At 44.7% G+C, this 22820-nt stretch overlaps 2 protein-coding genes across 2 annotated transcripts; one reads left to right on the top strand and one right to left on the bottom strand.

Annotated features, from left to right (window-relative positions):
• Positions 1 to 1136: 1136 nt before the first annotated feature.
• Positions 1137 to 6871, top strand: sac3d1 (SAC3 domain containing 1; the record flags this gene model as incomplete). The annotated part of the gene is made up of 7 exons (XM_083647332.1): positions 1137 to 1150; positions 1803 to 1884; positions 2495 to 2609; positions 3563 to 3747; positions 4796 to 4981; positions 5661 to 5883; positions 6408 to 6871. 7 exons carry the CDS (start codon positions 1137 to 1139, stop codon positions 6869 to 6871), a joined length of 1269 nt encoding a protein of 422 aa, XP_083503458.1.
• Positions 6872 to 10555: 3684 nt separating this feature from the next.
• On the bottom strand, positions 10556 to 17921 carry haus8 (HAUS augmin like complex subunit 8). Its single transcript, XM_083647785.1, has 10 exons — positions 17818 to 17921; positions 17433 to 17488; positions 16328 to 16389; positions 15937 to 16063; positions 14446 to 14556; positions 14272 to 14363; positions 13475 to 13633; positions 12421 to 12562; positions 11417 to 11558; positions 10556 to 10871 (listed from the first exon to the last, which is right to left on the bottom strand). The coding sequence occupies exons 1-10, from the start codon at positions 17880 to 17882 to the stop codon at positions 10745 to 10747; spliced, it is 1083 nt and encodes a 360-aa protein (XP_083503911.1). The 5' UTR covers positions 17883 to 17921; the 3' UTR covers positions 10556 to 10744.
• Between the last annotated feature and the right edge of the window lie 4899 nt (positions 17922 to 22820).

Here is a 22820-nt window from a genome sequence, read left to right as displayed (position 1 = left end):
CCTATTTAGTCCATGAGCCAAACACAAAAGTTTCTAATCACACACATTCTAATCATGATTTTTGAACAGGTATATATCCATAGATGATATTACACTGCATAGCTAAAACTAAGGAATTCAAAGCATGTACTGTATTATCATCACCCCTTTATCTATTAGCATACATTATCAGCATTGATTGGATGACATCAGTAGCCTATAGATTTCCTTAATGTTAATGCACCAAAAAAATAAAATAACAAATAAAGATTGTTCACAAGTCCCAAAACTCAAGTCCAAGTCAAGTCTCAAGTCTTTGAGGACGAGTCTCAAGTCAAGTCTCAAGTTACTGTGAGTGAGACTTAAGTGCGACTCAAGTCCCAAGTCCAAGTCCCCATCTCTGGTCCATGCAGGACACCAGAGAGCCATCATGTGCTGGTGCGCTGCAGGAAATTGAAGTAACTAACCCCCAGAAGATGGCAGTAGTGCAGCATTATGCAAGTTGCCGTTAAACCCCAAAGGAAGAAGATCAGAGACGATGGAACCAATCCGTCGCGTGTAGTTTCAGTGGGACATTTAATATGTGAACGCCAGTGTTTGAATTTCCGTTACACGAACTGTTAAATGAACCAAATGCTCTTGTAATGAGCAACAGGAGAGCACCTCGTCGAATGTGAGTGGTTTTATTTCAACATTGTATTCAAAGTGAGGTCTTGTATTGTATGTTGACAGCGTACAGCATAGCGAACGCAACCCCTGCACCTTTTAACTACTAGCTAGCTAGTAGCTTGGTTGCAACCAGTTTGAGAGGGTAAACACAGTTGAGTACAGTGTTGTCAATGGGGGCGGAGAGTTGTGTGAGAGGTCAAGAGAGCTCAGAACAAGTTTAGGTTACACTAGATTGAGTGATTGACTGCTTTTAACAGCTTGGAAAAATCCAGAAAATTATGTCATGGCTTTAGAAGCTCCTGATAGGCTAGTGATAGGCTAATTGACATAATTTGAGTCAATTGGAGGTGTACCTGTGGAATGGTTAGTTTAACCATGGGGTTAACTGGAATTCTGGAATTTTCCAAACTGCTTAAAGGCCCAGTCAACTATGTAAACTCGGGGGGGGGGGGGGGGGGGGGGTCTGTCTGTAAACAAATGTTGGAAAAATGACATGTGTCAGGTGCAAAGTAGATGTCCTCACCGACTTGCAAACTATAGTTTGTTAACATGAAATCTATGGAGTGGTTAAAATATAGTTCTAATTACTTCAACCCAAGTGTATGCAAACTTCTGAGTTCAACTGTATAATATATAGAAAAAACAAAACATGGATGCAACTGGGACGTATCATCAGTGATGTACCCTGGGGGCATAGGATGTTTAGGGTACTGCAACATCATACACCCTCGCCCAGGTGACCCAGCTGGGGTTGATCAAGCCCCGACTTATGTCCCAGTAGCTACCCACGGTCAGCCCTCTTAGGGAAAGACAGGGCCACTCAATCCGCTGCTCCGGAACTACTCTGCCGGGACCGGGAGGCTCTGGCATGTGGAGGGACTGGGCTCTGTGGGTTGACTCCTGTCCGGGCTCCTCCTACGTCTCACCAGGTCCAGGACCTGTGCGTTGCACCAGACTCCCCCGCTCCCAACATACAGATATACTGTATAACTATATAGCAGAGTTGAGTATATATGCGAGGTGGAAATTCTGGATACCAGCAGTAGAGTCCTTTCTGGTGGTATCGCCCAGTGTGGTGACGGTGTACTCCGGGCAGGGGAACAAGCTGTTCTCCTGTTACTCTGATGACTAACAGATCTCTTCCCCACAAGCAGCTCCCACTCTCAGAAGAGGGGCCCAGCAGCAGGGAGAGAGTGGACCCCCAACCAAGGCCCATGGTGTAGCCGAGAAACCCAGGTGAGAAGGGGTGGGACGATATAAAAATTTAATGTCACGATTATCCTGTCCAAAATAATTGTGAGTAACAATAATTTTTTTAATTTCCTTAAAACTCTTAATGTGGCACTAAAACATAGCCTAGGGGAATCACTTTACCTTACATTTTGTTAAGAGATTTATATTTTTATTGCATGATAGAACCATAGACTGTATAAATAATGGGCGTAGCCACTGTGATGTTACCCATTGCTGGCTGTTATTTTTGTTGGCTTTAGCCATGTTGACGACGATTGACTGGAAATATGTGGGCTCCCCCTTGTGGCATATGGCAATTCAAAATAAATCAGGAAATCAATAGGAAGTCATACGTTAGGTTAGTGCGCTAGATGGCTTTTGGAAGTCAATAGAAGTTAATAGGGATTCACCACGATACAATAATCTTCAGTGTTTTTATTGTGACAGATAATATCAATAATGACAATATGTGATATTGTTCCACGGTGAGAGAGGTGGAGGAGGAGGAGAGTCCCAGGGGCTTGTGGAACCTTTTATTGTGATAGACAATGCAATACTCGATAACCTTTTATTGTGATAGACAATAATATGTGATATTGTTCCACCCCTACAGGTGAAAGAGGAGGAGAGCCCCAGGGGCTCGTGCCAGGCCATGTGCCCTGTCAGCGAGCTGCAGGAGCGGGAGGCCCAGAAGCGGCTCCACCGCTTTGAGATGCTGGCAGGTCAGGGTGGGCGATATGGCCCTAAAATAATACCACAATATTTCAGGGTATTTCTGTGATTAACAATATGTTTGATGATATGACAAAATACTGAAACATATTTTATTATTAATTTCAAGAACATACAATTGCAACAAAATAAGTGTTATAGTTTTATATGTCGGCATAAACGTAACAGTTTGCCTTCAAATATGACCACTCTTTTGTAACCAAATAACTTCCACGATACTAAAGCCACTCCCCTTTTCCCGTGGAGCCGCTTTCAGCCATGCTTGTTGTTGCTGTGCATACGTCATAGCCTGGTACACCAGCCCGTCACGTGAACTCACATTTCATTTGGTTCTGCGTGGCGGTCTGGCCCCAACTCTTCACACAGTCCTTAGCAGGGGCGGGAGCATGGGCGGGCGTAGTTGCCTTGACAGACAACTCCTTCAGCCAATCAGCGTCGGATCCAGTCAAACCCAAATCCACTCGGGAGAATGGCAAAAACATCTTTTCCGCCGAGAAGCTCTGCGGTTGCGGCGATACTCCTGTACTTGTTTAATTGTTGTTATTGAGTCTATTTCTGCAATAACTGCACTTTATGGCTGTTTAAACTAGACAAACGCTGACATTACTCCTCGAGACGATCAGGCAAGGATGTGGCCATTATTGTTTTGTTAGTGCAGTGCTAGTGGCGTTCCTTATTGGCCAACTTGCGCTGTCAATCACAGCGCAGTCGCTGATTGGCTCTTCCGCTTCTGCTAAACCCCCCCACTGGCTTTGGGGACAGACCGTCACGCGGAACCAAATGAAATGTGAGTTCACGTGACGGGCTGGTTTACCAGGCTACATACGTCACACACCGACACAACAAGTTAGAATATTGCCATTATCACGATATAGCATTTTTGACGATATGATAATGAATTGTAACGATCTATGGATAACAATACGATATGGCACACCCCTCCTGGCAGGCACAGAGAGAGACGTGCGGCCCCGGGCGGACCCCTCCCGTGCTGTGAAGGAGTACTCCAGACCAGCCGCGGGGAAAGACTCCACGCACCCCGCTGCCCTGCGCCCCCCTGCTGTGCTGCTGAAGACTGTGTGCTACCTTATTGATGACATCGCGGCCTCCCCCAGCCTGACACCTTGGACTGAGGCTAGTAGTGTTTCCACAACTCTCCCCCACTCACTGAACTGCCCAATTTCCCCCCGGGGATCATTAAAGTCTTTCTGATTCTGATTAGATTTTGGTGGTCAAAGTTCAAGGTCACTGTGACCCCACGACCGCTTGTTTCATGCTTGTTAACACGATATCTCAAGAACGCCTTGATGGAATTTAATCAAATTGGCCTCAAACCTCCACTTGGACTCAAGGATGAAGGGATTAGATTTTGGTGGTTAAAGGTCAAAGTTCAAGGTCACTGTGACGTGACCTCATGAAGCCCATTTCCAAGCTCTTTAATGCGATATCTCAGGAACGCCATGACATAATTTCTTACAATTTGGCTCAAACGTCGACTTGGACTCACGGATGAACTAATTCGATTTTGGTCATCAAAGGACAAAGGTTACAGTCACTGTGACCTCACGAATACCATTTTCAAGCTCGTTAACGCAATATCCCAAGAACGCCTTGACGAAATTTCTTCAAATTTGCCTCAAACCTGCACTTGAACTCAAGGATGAACTGATTAGATTTTGCTGGTCAAAGTCCAATGTTACTGTGACATCACGACCACTGTTTCATGCTCGTTAATGTGATATCTCAGGAACGCCTTGACGGAATTTAATCTAATTTGCCTCAAATGTCCACTTGGACTCAAGGATGAACTGATTACATTTTGGTGGTCAAAGGTCAAGGTCACTGTGACCTCACAAATGCCAATTTCAAGCTCGTTAACGCCATAACTCAGTAACACACCTTGACGAAATTTCTTCACATTTGGCTCAAATGTCAAAGTCTGGACACTGTGGACAGACATGGGTTGTCGACTGCTCACTTGTTGGCGGAGGCATATATCCTGCACGGTGCGGTCATTCTAGTTTGTGTTCTATGTTTTTACCTGGCTGCAAGACAAATGTCCCCTCAGGGACAATCAAGTTGACTTGACCTTGAACTTGTGTTTTACGTGTACAGCTTTGCGTTTGATTGTTTGTGCTAACTCCTTGAGCTAGTGCTAACTCTTTGCTTGTGTGTGTTTTAGGTGTACAGCTTTGTGTTTGACCGTCTGCGTAGTGTAAAGCAGGACATGATCATCCAGAGGGTGAGTGGTCAGGACTGTGCGGCCGTCTTGGAGCGTACGGTGCGCTTCCTCCTCTACGCCTCGTACCGTCTGTGTGGGTCGGCCCTGAGGCTCTACGACCCGCGCATCAACCACACACATCTACAGGTGGGGATGAAACCATTTCCGCTTGAATGAGAAACCGTGATCAAATTCCCGACGGTTAGTATTACCGTTTCAAAATGTAACTATCATTAAAACCGTGTTATCGTGATTAAAGTACTTTGTAGGGCCGTAGGATTTCTGCGATGCAGAAAAACGGACGGGATCATGGAATTTGGTAATAAAAATGGAATAAAGTGTAAAACGTAGAATATTGCAGAATGATTTCACATAGACATAGCCTATACATAAAATAGGCCTAGAGAAATAATTTTGTTTTCGATTGGGGTGTTTTGAGGTGGGGGTCAGTCTTGCGTGGGACCCTTACGTCACACCACAACTTGGTTTTCACACACACACGCACGTGCGCGCAAGCACACACACACACACACACACGCGCACACACACACACACACACACACACACACACACACACATAAACCCTTGTATTAAAATTAAAATGGAAAAGAAATATTTGAAAACATGGTAAATACTGTCCATCATCAACCAAAGCTAGCAATAGTCTCCCAGACGAGCCTTGGTGAAATGATTTCAGTGAGTCTATCAGTACTTTTTGAGCATTATCAGCACATTTTAGCAACGCCGTGATAATACTGATAACTGATCATTTGGGTCACTATAATCGTGATAAGACATTTTCATACTGTGTCATCTCTACCTACAGGAGAGCCTGAGCTGGCTGCTGCACTGCTACACCACTGACACGGGACTGCATCGCAACCAGGAGGAGTTCCAGGCTACTGACACGGGACTGCATCGCAACCAGGAGGAGTTCCAGGCTACTGACACGGGACTGCATCACAACCAGGAGGAGTTCCAGGCTACTGACACGGGACTGCATCGCAACCAGGAGGAGTTCCAGGCTCTAGGTCTACTCTACAACTTAGGTTGGTTCCTGGGCTTTTAGTTTGAGAGTGTGGGGATCTCAGCGCATGCACACTACTGATGACTGCACACAGCGCATGCGCCACATGGCAAACGAGGAAGTAACTACAATTATACACTCCTGTTAGTTCGGTTACTCTTTGTTTTGTTCTCGGTCTGGATTTACTACGAAAATGGCCGTTTGATGTAACTTTGGATTATTATTTCATCACGTGGTGATGAGTGTTTATGGCGCTGTTTGAATGTGCATTTTGGGCGACTGAATTGAAGTAGGCAAATATCCCATTGTCTGGCATTGTTAGCACTAAGCTATTAGCAGTGAGGTGCTGTACCACAGTTTGTAATGCATGCAGATGGAAAATACAGCCATGTACAGTACGTTCTAGTTTTAATATATGGCAATATGACAATATGGCAAATGGCCTAAACTCCCAAAAAGTTGGCCTATCCCTTTAATGTTGGCTGATATGATTTCAGTTACTCTTTACTGTTGCTGATATTATTTGTGTTGCCTGCTCTCCCCCAGGTTCAGCCCCCGCCCTGCAGCACACCATGGAGCTCCCTGAGCGTGTGCGCAGCTCTCCCTCCGTCAGCCTGGCCCTGGCCATTAACCGGGCTTTCCTGGAGAGAAACCCTGTGCGTCTGCTCCGACTGGCCCGCAAGCTCAACTTCCTGCAGAGCTGTGCCCTCCACGGCCACCTGGGGGCGGTGTGCAGAGACCTGCTGCTGATCTACAGCCACGCCCACAGCAGCCGCAACGCCCGCTTTCCCTTGCACACATTGGCTGAGCTGCTGGGGCTCGAACTCGCGCTCACAGCCCAGCTCTGCCACAGCTACAGACTGCAGGTCACCCAGGACGACCAGGTGGTGTTCTCCAAGACTGCCTTCACTGATCCTGGACCAGGGAACCTGACCTGCGTCTATCACGACGTAGTGGCTGGCAAGCAGAGAGACCTGACTGTTCAGAGCATCATCCATGGTTGCACATGAGATGCATAAATTAATTAACTAGAATTGCACTCGGAGACCTCCGCCACAGCCAATACTCCAGTCTGCTCTGATATGCAAATTCTGTGAGTCGGAACGGAACCCTAACCCTAGTCTCGCTTGCCAGACTCTCCCTGCGACGGGAGAGTCTGGCTGGTAATGCCTCCCCTCTGGGCTAGCGGGGGAAAAGGCTCTGTTACCTTACAGTACAACAGGGATGGGCAACTTTGATGATGGAGAGGGCCACAAAAAAATGTCCTCGCTACCAGAGGGCCAGATTGTGACCGTGCACTTCCACCAGTAGCCTACTGTAACACCATTACATCCCAATTATAGCTACTAATTTGATGAAAAGGACAGGTAACCAAAGTTTATTATACCAGCATTTATGTTTTTCATATTCAAATTGAGTAATTCTTCCATTCCGATGACACCAGAAACTTTGCTCTAGCTTTAAAACAGCCCGCTGGCCGCTACAGCAATTTGATGGGGTACATCACCCAAATATGTGATATTAATGAGATTAGTAATGTTGCATGATTGTACAATGTGCGTCCTCGACATAGTTTGTTACAATAGAGTTATCTCAAATGCTAACGTTAAACAGTATGTGGATGGACAATGCTAACACCATTAGCACCATGGTCTGGGATGTAAAGTAAAATAAAAACACAGATTTGGATGGTCTAACCTCACCTAACCAAAAACGTCTGCCTTGTAAAAAGAAAAAGGGAAATTGACCCAGGGGCCACACTGAGTGAGTTGCCTACCCCTGCCTTATAACCATCCACCAATCCGGTACCAAGCACGCCTGCTTTATTGCACAATCAAACTCAGTCAAAACGTGCCATTTTCAGCGTGTAGCAATGAGATAGTGTTGTTGTTGTTTCACATCGGCGGAGGCATTTGAGATTGACCGATTCGACACACAGGAAAGGAAATCTATAAATGGTCGGAGCCGGTCGGTCAGAGCCAATGGCAGAGCTTGCAGGGAGCGGAAAGGGATTTTCTGCCGACTAAAATGGTCGGCACTCGGCACCAATGGCAGAGCTTAGACCTGCTTCCAGGCAGTCAGACTACCCTCACCCTGACCCACCCACATCCTCCTAGCCACTTCAATGACCATCCTATCCCTAGTTATGGCCCTTTTCCCTTAGCCCCGCCACCTTCCTTGACCCGAATCGTGTATAGGCCCCAAAATGTAAGGGGTTCTTCCTTGGCCCGTGCAACACCCTTCCACCAAGTTTCATCCAAATCAGTCCAGTAGTTTTTCTATAATCCTGCCAACAAACAGGACGGAAAACATGGCCTCCTTTGTGGCGGTAATAATAATAATGTGAAACTTTACTCTCTCTTTTGACTTGCCTCCCTCAGAGCTCAGCTGGTAGGGACCAGTGCTCAGGGGCACTTCAGTAGGGCAGCTGTTCACTGATATGGATTTGAACAGCAGCCTTCCTGTTGAAGGTGATCTCTCTCTTTCTGCACTCCCAATTGTTACATTGGTTGTGGATTGCTTTGATATTGATAGTTTGAATGTTCTGTTGGTTTGGACCCTCGCATTCTTGCTGTGTAGAAAGAAAGTATTGTTCACAACTGCTTGGAGACCGAGACGGGGACTTGGACTTGGGTCGCACTTAAGTCACACACACAGTGACTTGAGACTTGTCCTCAAAAACTTGAGACTTGACTTGGACTTGAGATTTGGGACTTGTGAACAATATTTATTTTTGTGTGTTTTAACATTAAGGAAAAGTCTTCTGCTAATGTCAACTAATCAATGCTGATGCTGTATTCTAATAGAGTGTGGATAATACAGTATGCTTTGAATCCCTTAGTTTGAGCTGTGCAGTGTTCTAAGCAGACTGGATGGCATGCAGCAGATGATAGAACGCTCTGCCATAAGAGACTTGACTTGCACTTGTGACCAAAGACTTTAAACTCGACTCGCACTTGTGACAAAAGACTTGACTTGGACTTCCAAAAATTGACTTGTGAGCATCTCTGCTTGGAGAAACTAGTAAAAACACTTAAAAGGTATTCTTCTGACACCATGTGGATCTCTGAGTAACCTCTCTACTTGAAATGGATACACAGTGAAATGCGAAGGATAAGAAATGTGTCAAAACCACAGATAAGCCAGACATGCAGCCAGGTGGCTCACGATGTTTATTGGACCTGTTGGTCGTCAGCTGTGTATTTTATCTTCTTTTTAAAGTCCTCATGAAATAAACATACTGGTTTTACTTCCTGTAAAACAGTCTCTTTAATGGTGACTTCATGATGTATTAGAACAGTGGGTCTCAAACAAATGATTTCCACCCGATTGCCGTGTTTTGAGCCTGAGACACCATCAGTGCATCCAAGAATGAGACACTGCGAGCTAGGCAGTTATCCTAATGTTGCTCCTGAAAATAACATTGATATAGCTTAGCGTTGCTGTAACCACACACAGTTGATAATGCAATTAATATGAGTAATAAAAAGTTTAATCTGCCATTCATGTAGGTCTATAAGGCATTTCCTGACATCTGTATGCTCACCTCTTACAGATACGAAGAATAGCAGATGAACAAAAGCATCACAAATGAACCACATCCTTCAATCTCACACTACAGTAGAGTCAGAGCAGGCTATCTTTCTCTCACACACACAATTTTATTTAAACCTCTACCCCTTTATAGGGTGTGGATGGTGGACCTTCCATCTAATGACGGCAATCTGAATTTGCAGCTAGTTTGGCAAAACACTTTGCTTTCTTACAGAAATCCTAACCAAGTTATCCACCTTAATTTTATTCATTGAACATACTATACTCCTCGCATATATCAAATGAAAACCTTACCATCTCCTAACTGCTGCTTGTGCACTCAACACTCACCATGTGACTTTCCTTCACATGGTTTGGGAGTGCCCAGGGGTCACTGATGACATCGCTGTCACAATGCCTATGACATCAGTGATGTCATGTCACTGATGAAATCACTGATGTCATAGACATTGTGACATCATCAGAGGGACAACAATTCAAACAGATATTGCCCACTTGCTCCCTTTTATATAAAAAGGACGACACTTGTAACAGAGCTTTCTATTACAGACACCACCTGCTGGCCGGCCTCACCGGAAGCCTCCCCCGCTCTCTGGCTGTAGGATTTCATTGATGGAGCCAACATGGAACGCTGGGCAGCCAATATGCACCATGCTAAACCCGATAATGTTACTTGCTGGAATCAAACCATCGATGTCCTTCAATCTGTGTTAGAAATAAATGTATTTGGTTCATCCACGGGGTCCTTGGGGTGCTGTTGTTGCGCATCTCGTCTCGAGAATGTATATTTACCTCCTCTCCTTTGCTTGATGTTATAACCACATCCTTGCTTTGCTTTTATTTATTCACTGAAAATACCAATACAAATTTGATAAAAAAAACATTTACATTACATCATTCGGCAGACGCTTTTATCCAAAGCGACTTAGAAGAGAGGTGATCTCTGCACAAACCGTGTACGTCAGGTGCGTAGGAGCATCGGGTAAGTTGAGAATAGGAAATCCCGCACACTGACTTCACTTAAGACTTTTATTTAAAGCGACTTAAAATAACACATTTGTATCAACAATAGAAAAATCAACTAGGAAAGAATAGAGTGGTAAAGTTTTTTTTTTTAGACAGATGTTAGTTCAAGCATCAAGCATTGCCCAGGTGGAGCCTGAAAAGGTGTGTTTTTAGTCTTTGCTGAAAGACGGGCAGTGATTTGGCCGTCCTGACCGAAGGGCGGAGCTCGTTCCACCATTGTGGTTTCCATTTTACAACTATATCAAATGTGGGGCAGTTTTGGGGGGTATCCATGCATGCCATGTGGTCATGTGTGGCTCTTGTCACGGTTTGGCGCAGTACAGCTGATGGGTTCTGGTGGTGCCGAGCTGCTCTTCCTCCATGGCCTGCTGGATGTGGACTGTATGGCGGCACTCCAACCACGACAACTCCAACAGCTCTGAAAAAGCCCTGAGAGAGAGAGCGAGCGAGAAGACATCAATGTGTGAGTCAGGGTTCCCACGGTCATGGAAAACCTGGCAAAGTCATGGAACTTCAAAATTCAGTTTAGGGTCACGGTAAGGAACCTATGCTATGACTTCTTCTATGTGGGGGCGATAACACTTTGGAAGCTTCCATATCCCATTAAGTGAGTCACCTCACAAATATTATGAAATAAAACTTAAGGTTATGAATATAACCCCGGTTTTAATGAATAATAGGAGTGAGGTGACTCACCAGACAACCCTTCTTGCCAGGCTTATCAAGATGGTCTCTATCGCACTGCACCCGCATATATACGGGGCACCGCACCCTTGCGAGGCGGATCACTTGACTAGTGATATAGGGCTTCTGTATAGGGCACACAGATGCTTACCCATTAAGTGAGTCACCTCAATCCTATTATTCATAGAACCAGGGAACCTTAAGTTCCTACAGTTTCAGTCCATGTAGCAGGGGCTAAGCTCATTTTTGAGGATAAAATATGAATCAAATGATGATCCAGATGTTCCTACCCTGAAAGCTGCTGGCTGATGTCCTTGGAAGCCATCTTCACGTCTCTCAGGCACTCTACAGAGCTGCTGTTGTCCTGCTCATCTCCCTGTGTGCACTCCACCAGCAACTTCTCACTCTGCTTCAGGTGGGCACAGGCTGCATCTGGATGGAGACAGGACGAGACACTCATAATATTCATTCTCCCCCCCCCTCCAAAACATCTTGCAGAGTGCAGACACACTTTAGGTGAAAGAGTAATTAAAAAAGTTTGCACACACTAGGACAACGGGCTCCGGGCAGTCTTGAGGAATCTCTAAAACAAAAGAGATCTGTATTGATTTTAGACCCATCCCCCCAAATTCAAAGATAAGAACTCCCTCGGGAAGATTGTGAAAGTGGCTTCTAAGATAGCCACTGTCCAACTGTAGTCTGGATCACATTTTTAACAAGCAGGTGCTTAAAAAAGCTATGTCCATCCGTTCAGATGGTGTCCATCCTCTTAGCTCAGAGTACAAGCTGCTTCCATCTGGCCTTCGCCTAAGTGTCCCATTGGCCACGAAAATCAGGTACAAAAACTCTTTTGTCCCCGTCTCCATTGGAACTTTGAATGCTGTCGAGAGGAGGAAGTCATGTATTTATGTTGCTGTTGTTTATGTTGACGGGTCCAATGTTTCTGAAAGTTTTTTTTTAGATGCATTTTATAGCAGAGATTGTGAGGTATAACAATGTCTGCAACATTTGCTAAAGTCAGCATTTGAATGCAGTCAGAAACCAGGATCAGATGTATACATGCCATTGCCAGCCTCCATGTCTCCAAACTGGGACCACATCGGCTTGCATTCTACTGCATGTAGTACACTGACTGTATGCAAGTACCTCATACAACCCCACATGAACAAATCCAAACTATCCATTTCATATGAAACCACATCAAAGAGTGTGGCTCCAGATTTGGCAGCAGTTGCATTGCCATTGCTACACCTTAACTTTGATTTGCACTGTTTTTAAATGTGTCAACACAAACCCAGGAAGCCTCGTTTGTCCCCCTCCATGTAGAAGTTCTTGACAGGCAGCTCATGTCGGGTGGTGTCAATAGCCGTTGCAAAAGACCTGTATTCCTTTGTGAACTGCTTGGTAGTTTCTGCCACTGGAGTCAATGCAGCAATCTGATAGAAAATAAACCATGTAATTATACAATCATATACACAGACAGAACCTAAAGATTTGTTTTACATTTTAAAACTATATACTTCTCCAGAACTCAGTTGTACATATTCAGCGTTCCTACACCTTTTCATGGATACAATTTCAAAACTTTTCAATGATCCAACTTTTCAAGGATCAATAATAGAATTTCCACGTAATGTGAGGCATTGACGCTGAATCAATAATACCAGAAATGATTACTACACTGGACAAATAGGACACACCTCGGTATACTGTATTTTACCGCTTTACACTCACTGCATCACATTACATGGAAGCTATTGAAATAAACGTGCATTTTTTCTGTAAAATATTAACAAAAAAATACAAGCAGCACTAAAATCCAATAGAATTAGGTGCGTCCTATTTGTCCAGTGTAGTAATCATTTCTGATATTGATTGGAGTCACTGCATCACATTACATGGTGGAAGCTATTGAGAAATGAGTAATAATAATAATTTCCATAAAAACATTTATAAAAAATAGACAAAGCACTAAATGCCACAACACTTTCAAGGATTGAAATTTTTCTATTTTGTGTGTCCGTTTTGAACCGGTAGCCTTATATGATGTAGCCTTCGGCTGCTATTGCATGGTTAAAAAAGCAAAATGTATTTTATTTTATGGGGCGGGGATTTGGTATACACGGTGGAAGTGGTCCCTGGGAAATGTGGTTTGCTACATAGTGGTAGTTGGTCTGAAAAGTTTGGGAACCCCTGCACTAAAGTATTTCAATTGTGTCTTTTGAAAATGCATAAGCATTACTGTATTGCTATATAACACTGTATTACTATAAAATAACAGTTTATTAAAGCAGTAGTCACACACAGAAAGTCCCTTAAAAGCCTATAAAGGAGAAAGTAGATTTGACCTGCAGATCCAGCAGCTGGTTCCTCTGTCTGTCCTGGTCCACGAGGAGGTACTGCCTCTTCTTCGCTTGGACGTCCTGATGGAGCTTCTCGTCCTCCTCCATCTCCTGCAGGATCCGTGCCTCTGCCTCAGCCTGAAGCTTGGCTGTATTGCTGTTCATCTTAAAGAGTGTGGTGCAGGTAAAGTTTTTTTTTTTTAAGAATTTACATTTTGGGCTCAATATCAGTATGAATATACCCCCCCCCCTCCAACAAAACAACAACTGTTGAATTACTGTTCAAGAACAGTATGTTGGATCGCAAGATTTGTAGGAGTAATATATATATATATATATATATATATATATATTTATTTATATTCCAAAAAATTTGAATATCATGGAAATACCATGGATGACCGTGGGCTTCAGCGGATTGTCAAGCAAAGACGATTCAAAAATTTGGCGGAGATTCAGAGGGAGTGGACTGAGGCTGGAGTCAGTCATAACTGAGAAGTAACTGCTGATTTTCTTCACACTATTCTAATTTCTTGAAATACTGTTTTGGGGGTTTTCTGGAGCTGTAGACCAAAATTATGAAAATGAAACAAATGAAGGCCAGAAATATTTCACTTTGTGTGTAATGAATCTATAATGTATGAAAGTTTCACTTTTTGAAAGGAATTATGGAAAAAAACTAACTTTTCCATGATATTCATTTTTTTTGGAAAGGATCTGTATATACTGTATAGCTTTCAGTATAACTTCCACGGCTTCCTCTATCAAACCCCAAGCTAGCCACCTGCTCTCCGCTGACTTACCTTAGCTGTGAGATAGGCCAACAGGAACGTTTGCATCTCGATGAGCCTCTTCTCATTCTCTGGGTCTACTGCATGTTGTATCACCCTCTTATCTTAGAGAAACAACGACGATTGTTACAGGATGGTCCCATTTGTTAATCAATCCCAAGCGTTGAGGGATTTTAATCAGTTTACCTTTAATGACTGAAAGATCAAAATCTGGGAGGAGGCAGTGTCCATCTGAGAAGGTCGACTGCAGAACACTTCTCCCCAGCAGTGAAGGCTCGAGCATCGTAGACGTCGTCGCTGTGACCAAACAACATGGCAGAAGTCAATCAAAGTTCTCATTTAGGCAAACTTATTAAGACCAGGGGAAATTAATCAACTATTAAAGAGACCATTGTACAACAACAGTTTTCAGCTCAGGATGTCAATCACTGATATAGCCTTAATATTTAATCAACAATATTGAGAATTAAACTGCACTAGTAATGCAGCATTTACAGTACATAAAAATAAAGACCCTCAGGTCAGGAACCCCCTTCACCAAAACATGCAATATCCTGGTTGCTAATGTGGTTCCTCCTCTGGTTGTTAACAAAACATGCAATATCCTGGTTGCTAATGTGGTTCCTCCTCTGGTTGTTAAGGGCGCCTGTTCAGAGGGAGGGGAACTGGTTGGAATAGCGTGAACCTCCCACGTGCTATGTCCTACCGGTGAAGCTTCCTCTGTCAGGTGAAATGAAGCGGCTGGCTAACTGCCCATGTCTCGGAGGAAGCATGGAGCCAGTTTCGGCTCTCCCCAGATCGGCAGAGGGTGGAGTACCAACCAGGATAAATAAATTGGATTAGCACTAATGGGGGATAAAAATGGGATAAAAAGAAAACCGTGAAAATAAAAAAAATAAAGACCCTCATACATGTCTTTGATGGTGGGAGGGAACCGGAGCACCGGGAGGAAACCCACACGAACACGGGGAGAACATGCAAACTCCACACAGAAAGGACCTGGGACGGACCGGGGTTCGAACCCGGGACCTTCTTGCTGTGAGGCAACAGTGCTAACCACTGAGCCGTCCACCAACCAGCCGGTGGTTGGTTGTTGTAGGCTTTGATGCTCATGATGTGAAACTATATTGGGGGATGGCAGCAGGTGTTTGCTGATGGTTTTGACAGCAGCTTTATGTCTTGGTGGTTGGTTGTTGTACTGCACGACACCACTTCAACAAGGTTTTGCACTACGACCGAAAAAGATGGCAATTCACGTATTTTCTAGCATTCTCAATGTTGAAAGGCCGGGGGCTTCCGCACCTACGGATTGACGCCCGCCCCTAAATGCAGCCAAATACCCATACTGTATGTGTGTCTGAAAGAATAGTTTTAAGACCGCACGGGTACCATGAATAATCCCAAAAAACACTTGAAGCGAGACTGAAGTTATTAATGCAACTTTATAAAGGTAATGTTAACTTCATAACCCCCCAAAAAATGTTAAGACAAAAATTGGCAAAATTGTATTTAAGACATGATATGTAAATGCAGTCCAATTCAAAAACATTTTAAGGCCTAAAATTCAGATTTGAATTCCGAATTCCGATTCAGATCGGATTTTAGACTGAAGACTTTTTAAGGACTCGCGAAAACCCTGTCAATCACAATCATAGTTGCTGCATGCCCAGTACTTACATGTTGGAACAGCCTGTGGGGCCATGGAGCGTCTTGGTGGAGTGCCGAGCTTTGCTTTGACACCACTGGATTTAGGTGAGGAGGGCCGCGGTGTCACAGCGGTGGACTCGTTGGTCAAGGAGTTACTCTGTTGATGGTTACAGGGGTGCAATGGGAGATGATGAATGGCTCACAAATGTGAATAAGCTTAGGGGCATTTTTGAAGTGCACATTATACACAAGGGGACCGGAAGCGAAAACATTTGGAAAGTCTTATCTAAGAATAGGCAGATTGTTATAATTCCTAATTAATCAGCTAGATGACTCACTGGTGAATGTGGAATGAAAAAATAAATTATTATTATTAATAAGAATAAGAATAAGAATATAAAAATCACTAATGGAGCATTACCTTTGACAGAACCGTCTTCTCAAGAGGCTGCAGATATCGGGACTTGACAACAGTCCCACTTGCTAAAAAGGGAAAGACAAACATTAAGCGCCCGGCATGGTTTTGCGCAGCCACGACTTGGAGCCTTGCCGCCGACAGCGAGACTGTGCATACTCGAACGTAACTTGTTCAAAACGTTATCGTGCCGTTTACCAAGAACTTGCAATCATGTCGGTGGGGGAAAATTGTATTGTCCCGGTGAGCCTGCAGAAGGCTTTGCTAGATGAGGGACAAGCACGTTAAATGAGGAAATGGCATTTCCTCATTCCTCACAACAAAGAGTTGACGGCGTGAGGCGGCGCAGAGTGACATTTTCGACGTGCTGCATGCCACCTACGCCCAGCTGCGCCGAGAGGACGCCCAGCTGCAGCGACCCCCTCGGCGCAGTCAGCGCTGTCGATTTCGCACGAGCATAATTTGCGCTTTAGGCTTTTTTTTTAGTTAAGTTGCTCTGTTGATTCTCAACAGAAAAGCTCTATCTGCATCTCTCTTTGTCTCTCTCTTTCTCCATGAGAGCATCAGGTTTTTGTTTGTTTGTTTGTTTGTTTGTTTATTAAAAAAGGATCCCTAGCGGACGCCTAGACGACAGCTAGTCTTCCTGTGGTCCAAGACAACAATATACATGACAGACAAACAATGAAATAGAATGCAAAAAACATATCACTTAAGAATTAAGAAGAATAAAAATGCAAGAAGAGTACAAGACAGATATAGAATCCGATAAACAATGAAGCATCAGGTCTCACACACACATCAAAGAGAGAATAGTATGCAATGCAATGCTACAGTAATCAGAGTATGAACGGCTGCATGTAAACAGGCATATTAGTGGATTCTTCATTTTCATTAGACATGCAAACAGCATAATCGGAATATTGTCTTTTTGGGAATAAGGGCAAAAACTGGAATATCGTATGCATGTAGACATACTTGTGGATATGTTGTCACTTCTCAAAACGTTACAGCTTTGAGAAGTGACAAGTAACACCACTATAATGTGAAACCTCAACAGGACATAAAACGTAAAAAGAAACTCATGTCTCCATGCGTCAGTTCCATTACTTACATTTTGTTTTCTTCGCAGCTACACTGTTGTTAGCTTTGCTGTTCCCACCTTTAGAGCTGTAAATAACAAAAACAAGTGTAGCGAATGTGGTTAAAATTCAAAATAGCACCGATATAGTGGAGAACACACTACTGAGACAACAAAACTACTTTGGTTTGAAAGTAGTCTAACGTTAACGTTACGATTAAGCAAGTTAAACAAGTATTAAAGTATTAAACAAGCAGTATTAAACAAGTTAGCTAGCGTTATAGCTAACGTAACGTACACTTGTCAAACAGCCAGGGATTCTAACTTGCCTCTGGATCAAAGCCTCCTAAATCATATTCGGCAAACATCTGCGAGATAAAATATCACACATACAATTATAAAACACAACAATAAATACCTTTTTCCATCGGCAGAAGTATTTTTACTTGTACTTGGCATTCCTGATGCTCTTCTGGACGCCATGTTGATTCGAAGCAAACCGCCAGTACGTCACTTTTAAAACACGACAGAAACAACACAAGTAATTTTAGTTCCGCTGAAATTCCACCGGCACCGCCAAAGACGATGGGGTTCAAGCGTCCCAACTTCAATTCCTGTCATTTTGTCACGTGGGTTTTGCACATGGTTTTCCACGGACACGCCCACTTAGGAGACTTTCGGCAGGTCTGAGTGTGTAGCTTGGTTGCATTATATGTGTTACTCTTATGTGTGTAGTGTAGCTTGGTTGCATACGTGTCTTATGTGTGTAGCTAGCTTGGTTGCATACATGTGTCTTATGTGTGTAGCTTGGCTGCATAGCCTACATGTGTCTTATGTGTGTAGCTTGGCTGCATAGCCTACATGTGTCTTATGTGTGTAGCTAGCTTGGCTGCATAGCCTACATGTGTCTTATGTGTGTAGCTAGCTTGGCTGCATAGCCTACATGTGTCTTATGTGTGTAGCTTGGCTGCATAGCCTACATGTGTCTTATGTGTGTAGCTAGCTTGGCTGCATAGCCTACATGTGTCTTATGTGTGTAGCTAGCTTGGCTGCATAGCCTACATGTGTCTTATGTGTGTAGCTTGGCTGCATAGCCTACATGTGTCTTATGTGTGTAGCTAGCTTGGCTGCATAGCCTACATGTGTCTTATGTGTGTAGCTAGCTTGGCTGCATAGCCTACATGTGTCTTATGTGTGTAGCTTGGCTGCATAGCCTACATGTGTCTTATGTGTGTAGCTTGGCTGCATAGCCTACATGTGTCTTATGTGTGTGGCTTGGCTGCATAGCCTACATGTGTCTTATGTGTGTGGCTTGGCTGCATAGCCTACATGTGTCTTATGTGTGTGGCTTGGCTGCATAGCCTACATGTGTCTTATGTGTGTAGCTTGGCTGCATAGCCTACATGTGTCTTATGTGTGTGGCTTGGCTGCATGTGTCTTATGTGTGTGGCTAGCTTGGCGTCTGCTGAGTGGACACTCTGGCTGCAGCTAGCTGCGTGTTTGTGTGCAGAAGTCTTCAGGAGCATAATGGGTGCTGATCCTCCCTGTCTGATCCGGGCTCGGACCACAGCGAGGACAATAGGACAACAGAGGGTGGGGCTGGGTGCTAAACCTCAGTCACTTCCACAGACAAGGATGCATAAAGCACTAGGAGACAGAGAGAGAGAGAGAGAGACGGGGGGGGGGGGGGGTCTGTAATATATAGACTGATGTTTTATAAGTGTGTGTGGGGGGGGGGGGGGGGGGGGGGCGTCTGTAATAAAGACTGGTGTTTTCCAAGTGGGTGTAGAATTTCACCATCTAGAGCAGGTTAGGAAATGAGCGGGGGCCAAATGCCCATAAAGGAAATAAAAAACTGAAATGAATGGCCTTGGAATGAATGCTATATTGAAGAAGACTTGAGTGCATAAACTCACTAGGAAAGTGTGGAGTAACCACCTGCAGGCCATTCGAAAGAATGCATTTTTAAGTTACTTCACAAACGGAGCTAGAGGCTAGCCCAGTGTTTCTCAACCACTGGGCGGTGGCCCACTGGCAGGCCTCAGAGCGTCATCTAGTGGGCCGCAGAGGACCCCTCACGCCGGGATTGCACTGGTTGCATTTGCGTTGCGTTGCGGCTGTTCTCCGGTTTTGCTCCGTGCTCTGTGCTCCGCCAAAACACTAACCGGCTGCGTGCAGAGCCCGTCACGGCTCCGCTCCACCAGACAGCTAGAGTGACGAGACCGACAGGTTCTCACGGTGAAATTGCGCAAGACAATTTGTATGTTGGATAAATACAACAACAAACAGGCAGAAGATCATTGTTCCCAACTGGAGAAGCAGAGGAGGGCTGGACTTGCTTGGTGTTGTCCTTGTAAAAAAGATGTGCCGTGTCATATATTATTTTGTGGTTTTCCACTTCAATTATTAACTTTTCCTCATACTTGTTTGTCCTCTGGCTTGATATTGAATGCTGTAAACACCTCTGCCCTGTTGATTTCATGCCTGGCTCCGCCCAACTTGCTGCGGCTTTGCTCCGTCATCCGTGAAAAATAGAAGCCTTGCGTATCTTTTTCGGAGAGCTCCGGATCGTCGGAGCTGGGACGGAGTAGACACGCAACGCAGCGGAGTAGGTGGGAGTTGACACAATGATTAGAGTGGAAACGTATCGGCTCCGATGCCGTACCGCAGCGCAGACGGACCGAACACGGACCTAGTGGAATGTAGGCGTCACATCAATATATCACAATAGCCGTTTTCACACATGCGTACAGGAACATTGCCTGTAAATCAATATCGGCCATTTCCTGGAATTTCCCTTCACACCTGAGGGCTCACGTGTGAATATACCCGTCAAATGACCTGTATTTGAGGGTGGTCGGGGGGGGGGGGGGGGGGCACTGCAGAGCGGGTGGGGAGTGACATGTGCACTTGGATGGGGAATCGTCCTTATTTTGGGGGTCGGCAAAACTCAGATGGTGAAATAAGTTTGCTTGTCACACAATAAATCACACTCGTTTGACTTAAGAGGGCATGTATGTTGTATCCTTCACATTCGCTAACCAGTCTTTGAACTGAAATATTTGAAGAAGTTGGGATCCGTGTCTGAGAGAAATAGCCTGGCTGGTTCGATGTTTATCCGTTCACCTGCGTCGCGTTGAAGCACTTTTTACAGACTGGCTTCGTTTGATGTGTCCGGGCTTGCCTTCGCTGTCGGCAACGTAAGCAAAATACTTCCACATTTCGCTTCGTGCATCTGCTTTCTACAAGCGTTGGGCGGCTTGCAAGACTCTCAGAACAAGCCGCGCTGCCATTTTCGCTGTCTGTGTCCCTGTCGGGCTGCTGACTGAAGGACTGGCCAGAGAGCGAGCAGCAGAGAGGGGAGAGGGGGAAATTGGCACGCCCACACATGAAGCTGACATACCGCTCTTATTATCACCAGATAATTTTGCCAGTTTGCTTTAATGTGCGCAAATGATTAGATTATGCACGCTGGAACATTAAGCAACGTGTGTACATCTCGCCCATGAGAGAAGGACCGGCAAATGACTTGACACGTTTCACACTTGAGTCGCTCTCCCAGCATACCGGTCCTGTCACTACCTAGGAGGTAGGAAAAGATCAGCGATCGCGGGGGCGCGCTTGTGCCGGAAAACTATTTTCACACATGAAAGGCATAGACCACTTTCTGGTCATTTCCCAGTATAAAGCGCATGTGTGAAAACGGCTAATGATAGCCTATCATTTATTTGGGAAGGTGTTTAAGCCCACTGGATGAGTTACTACAGTAATTGCATTGGACACACACACACACACACACACACACACACAGACAGACACACACACAGACACACACACACACACACAGGGAAAGATTGGTGGTCAGTTGTACAAAGTCAATCATGATACTGTATGTTATTACTGTATACTGTACGTTTCTAGTCTTTGACACTATGCAATACAATTTAATTCAATCCAAAGCAAGTCATTTGTGTTGATTCAACACATTTCTATTATATGGAAAGTAAATCCAGAGTGCAGTGGTATGAAGGCTAATCATAGCATAGCCTGTCTGTGACACTTGTTTTCTGCTCTGACCTTTCTCTCTTAATGAATTTTCATGATAAAGGTTGAACATTTGGGTTTGGCTCTAAAATGAATCTTTGTACGTGTGCATGCCTGTTGTGTGTGTGTGTGTGTGTGTGTGTGTGTGTGTGTGTGTGTGTGTGTGTGTGTGTGTCACACAAGCACGTGATGTGTGTGTGTGTGTGTGTGTGTGTGTGTGTGTGTGTGTGTGTGTGTCCAAAGCGGTCTCTGTAAAGGGCTATGTCTTATCACTTGTCTCTCCTCTCTCTGTGTGTAATAAGGCCTTGAGGCTGCTGTGTGTCTCTCAGCACCAGGCAATGCCAGGACCAATAGCTGCTTTGAGCCGGACAACAAGTGCTGCTGATGAAGGTGATAACAGACCGGCTTGGATTCAATCAATACAACTTTTAATATAACGAATACTTTTGATAGACAAGAAGGTGCTGTCAGAGGATGAATCCATTTCTCTTTATGGTGCTTAGAGTTAGGCCTTTTTCACACTTGCTCCTATAGATGTTTTGCAGCTGACGTCACATGTGTGTGTTTTTGTTCTGGCGCTGATCTTGAGGCCTCAAACTCCATTCAAACTTGAAACAGGTCAACACTTTTAGTACTTTATGGCTCTTATTCAGCGTTTTGATACCTTTTATAATGTTTTAGAAATCGTCGTTTCTCTCTTTCACGATTTTCTATCCCATTTTTTATCCCCCATTACTGCTCATTTGAATGTATTTATCCTGGTTGCTGCTCCACCCTCTGCCGATCTGGGGAGAGCCGAAACTGGCTCCATGCTTCCTCCGAGACATGGGCAGTTAGCCAGCCGCTTCTTTTCACCTGACAGAGGAAGCTTCACCGGTAGGACATAGCACGTGGGAGGATCACGCTATTCCAACGAGTTCCCCTCCCTCCGAACAGGCGCCCCGAACGACCAGTGGAGGCACCACATCAGCGACCAGGATATTGCATGTTTTTGGTGAGGGGTTCCTATATGAAGGAAACCCCCAGGGGGCACGGGGGGAACATGCAAACTCCACACAGAAAGGCCCTTTTGATGACCCCACCCGGGCGGTGGGCACTCGAGGACAATGCGGACGGGCACGCACTTCAGCGCTCACAGCGTCCCAGGTGGGAATCGAACCCAGGACCTTCATAGCTGTGAGGCGACAGCGCTTACCACTGCGCCACCGTACCCCTGAGAAATCGCAGTTTAAGTAAAAGAAAATCAGTCTTTATAATAGGAGTTCATGGAGCCGGCCTTGAGTGTGTGATGTTATAATTCACTCTAGCTGACTTCACAGACTGTACTTTTCACTTTTCACACATTTTAAAACTGTGACAGTTCACTCAACTTTAAGG

Source organism: Poromitra crassiceps (assembly GCF_964638095.1).
Source record: "Poromitra crassiceps genome assembly, chromosome: 12".
Taxonomy (NCBI): domain Eukaryota; kingdom Metazoa; phylum Chordata; class Actinopteri; order Beryciformes; family Melamphaidae; genus Poromitra; species Poromitra crassiceps.
Note: the sequence above shows the minus strand (reverse complement) of the source record. Positions and strands in the feature narration are given on the sequence as shown.

What these genes read in the sequence shown, in the direction of transcription:
- haus8 (XM_083647785.1), bottom strand. Translation starts at nt 17,882, where the DNA reads ATGGCGTCCAGAAGAGCATCAGGAATGCCAAGTACAAGTAAAAATACT. An exon ending in CCCACAGGCTGTTCCAACAT is followed by an intron (nt 14,557 to 15,936) that starts GTAAGTACTGGG and finishes GTTTGGTCACAG; the next exon opens with CGACGACGTCTACGATGCTC. An exon ending in GGACAAACGAGGCTTCCTGG is followed by an intron (nt 11,559 to 12,420) that starts GTTTGTGTTGAC and finishes GTCTCCATCCAG; the next exon opens with ATGCAGCCTGTGCCCACCTG.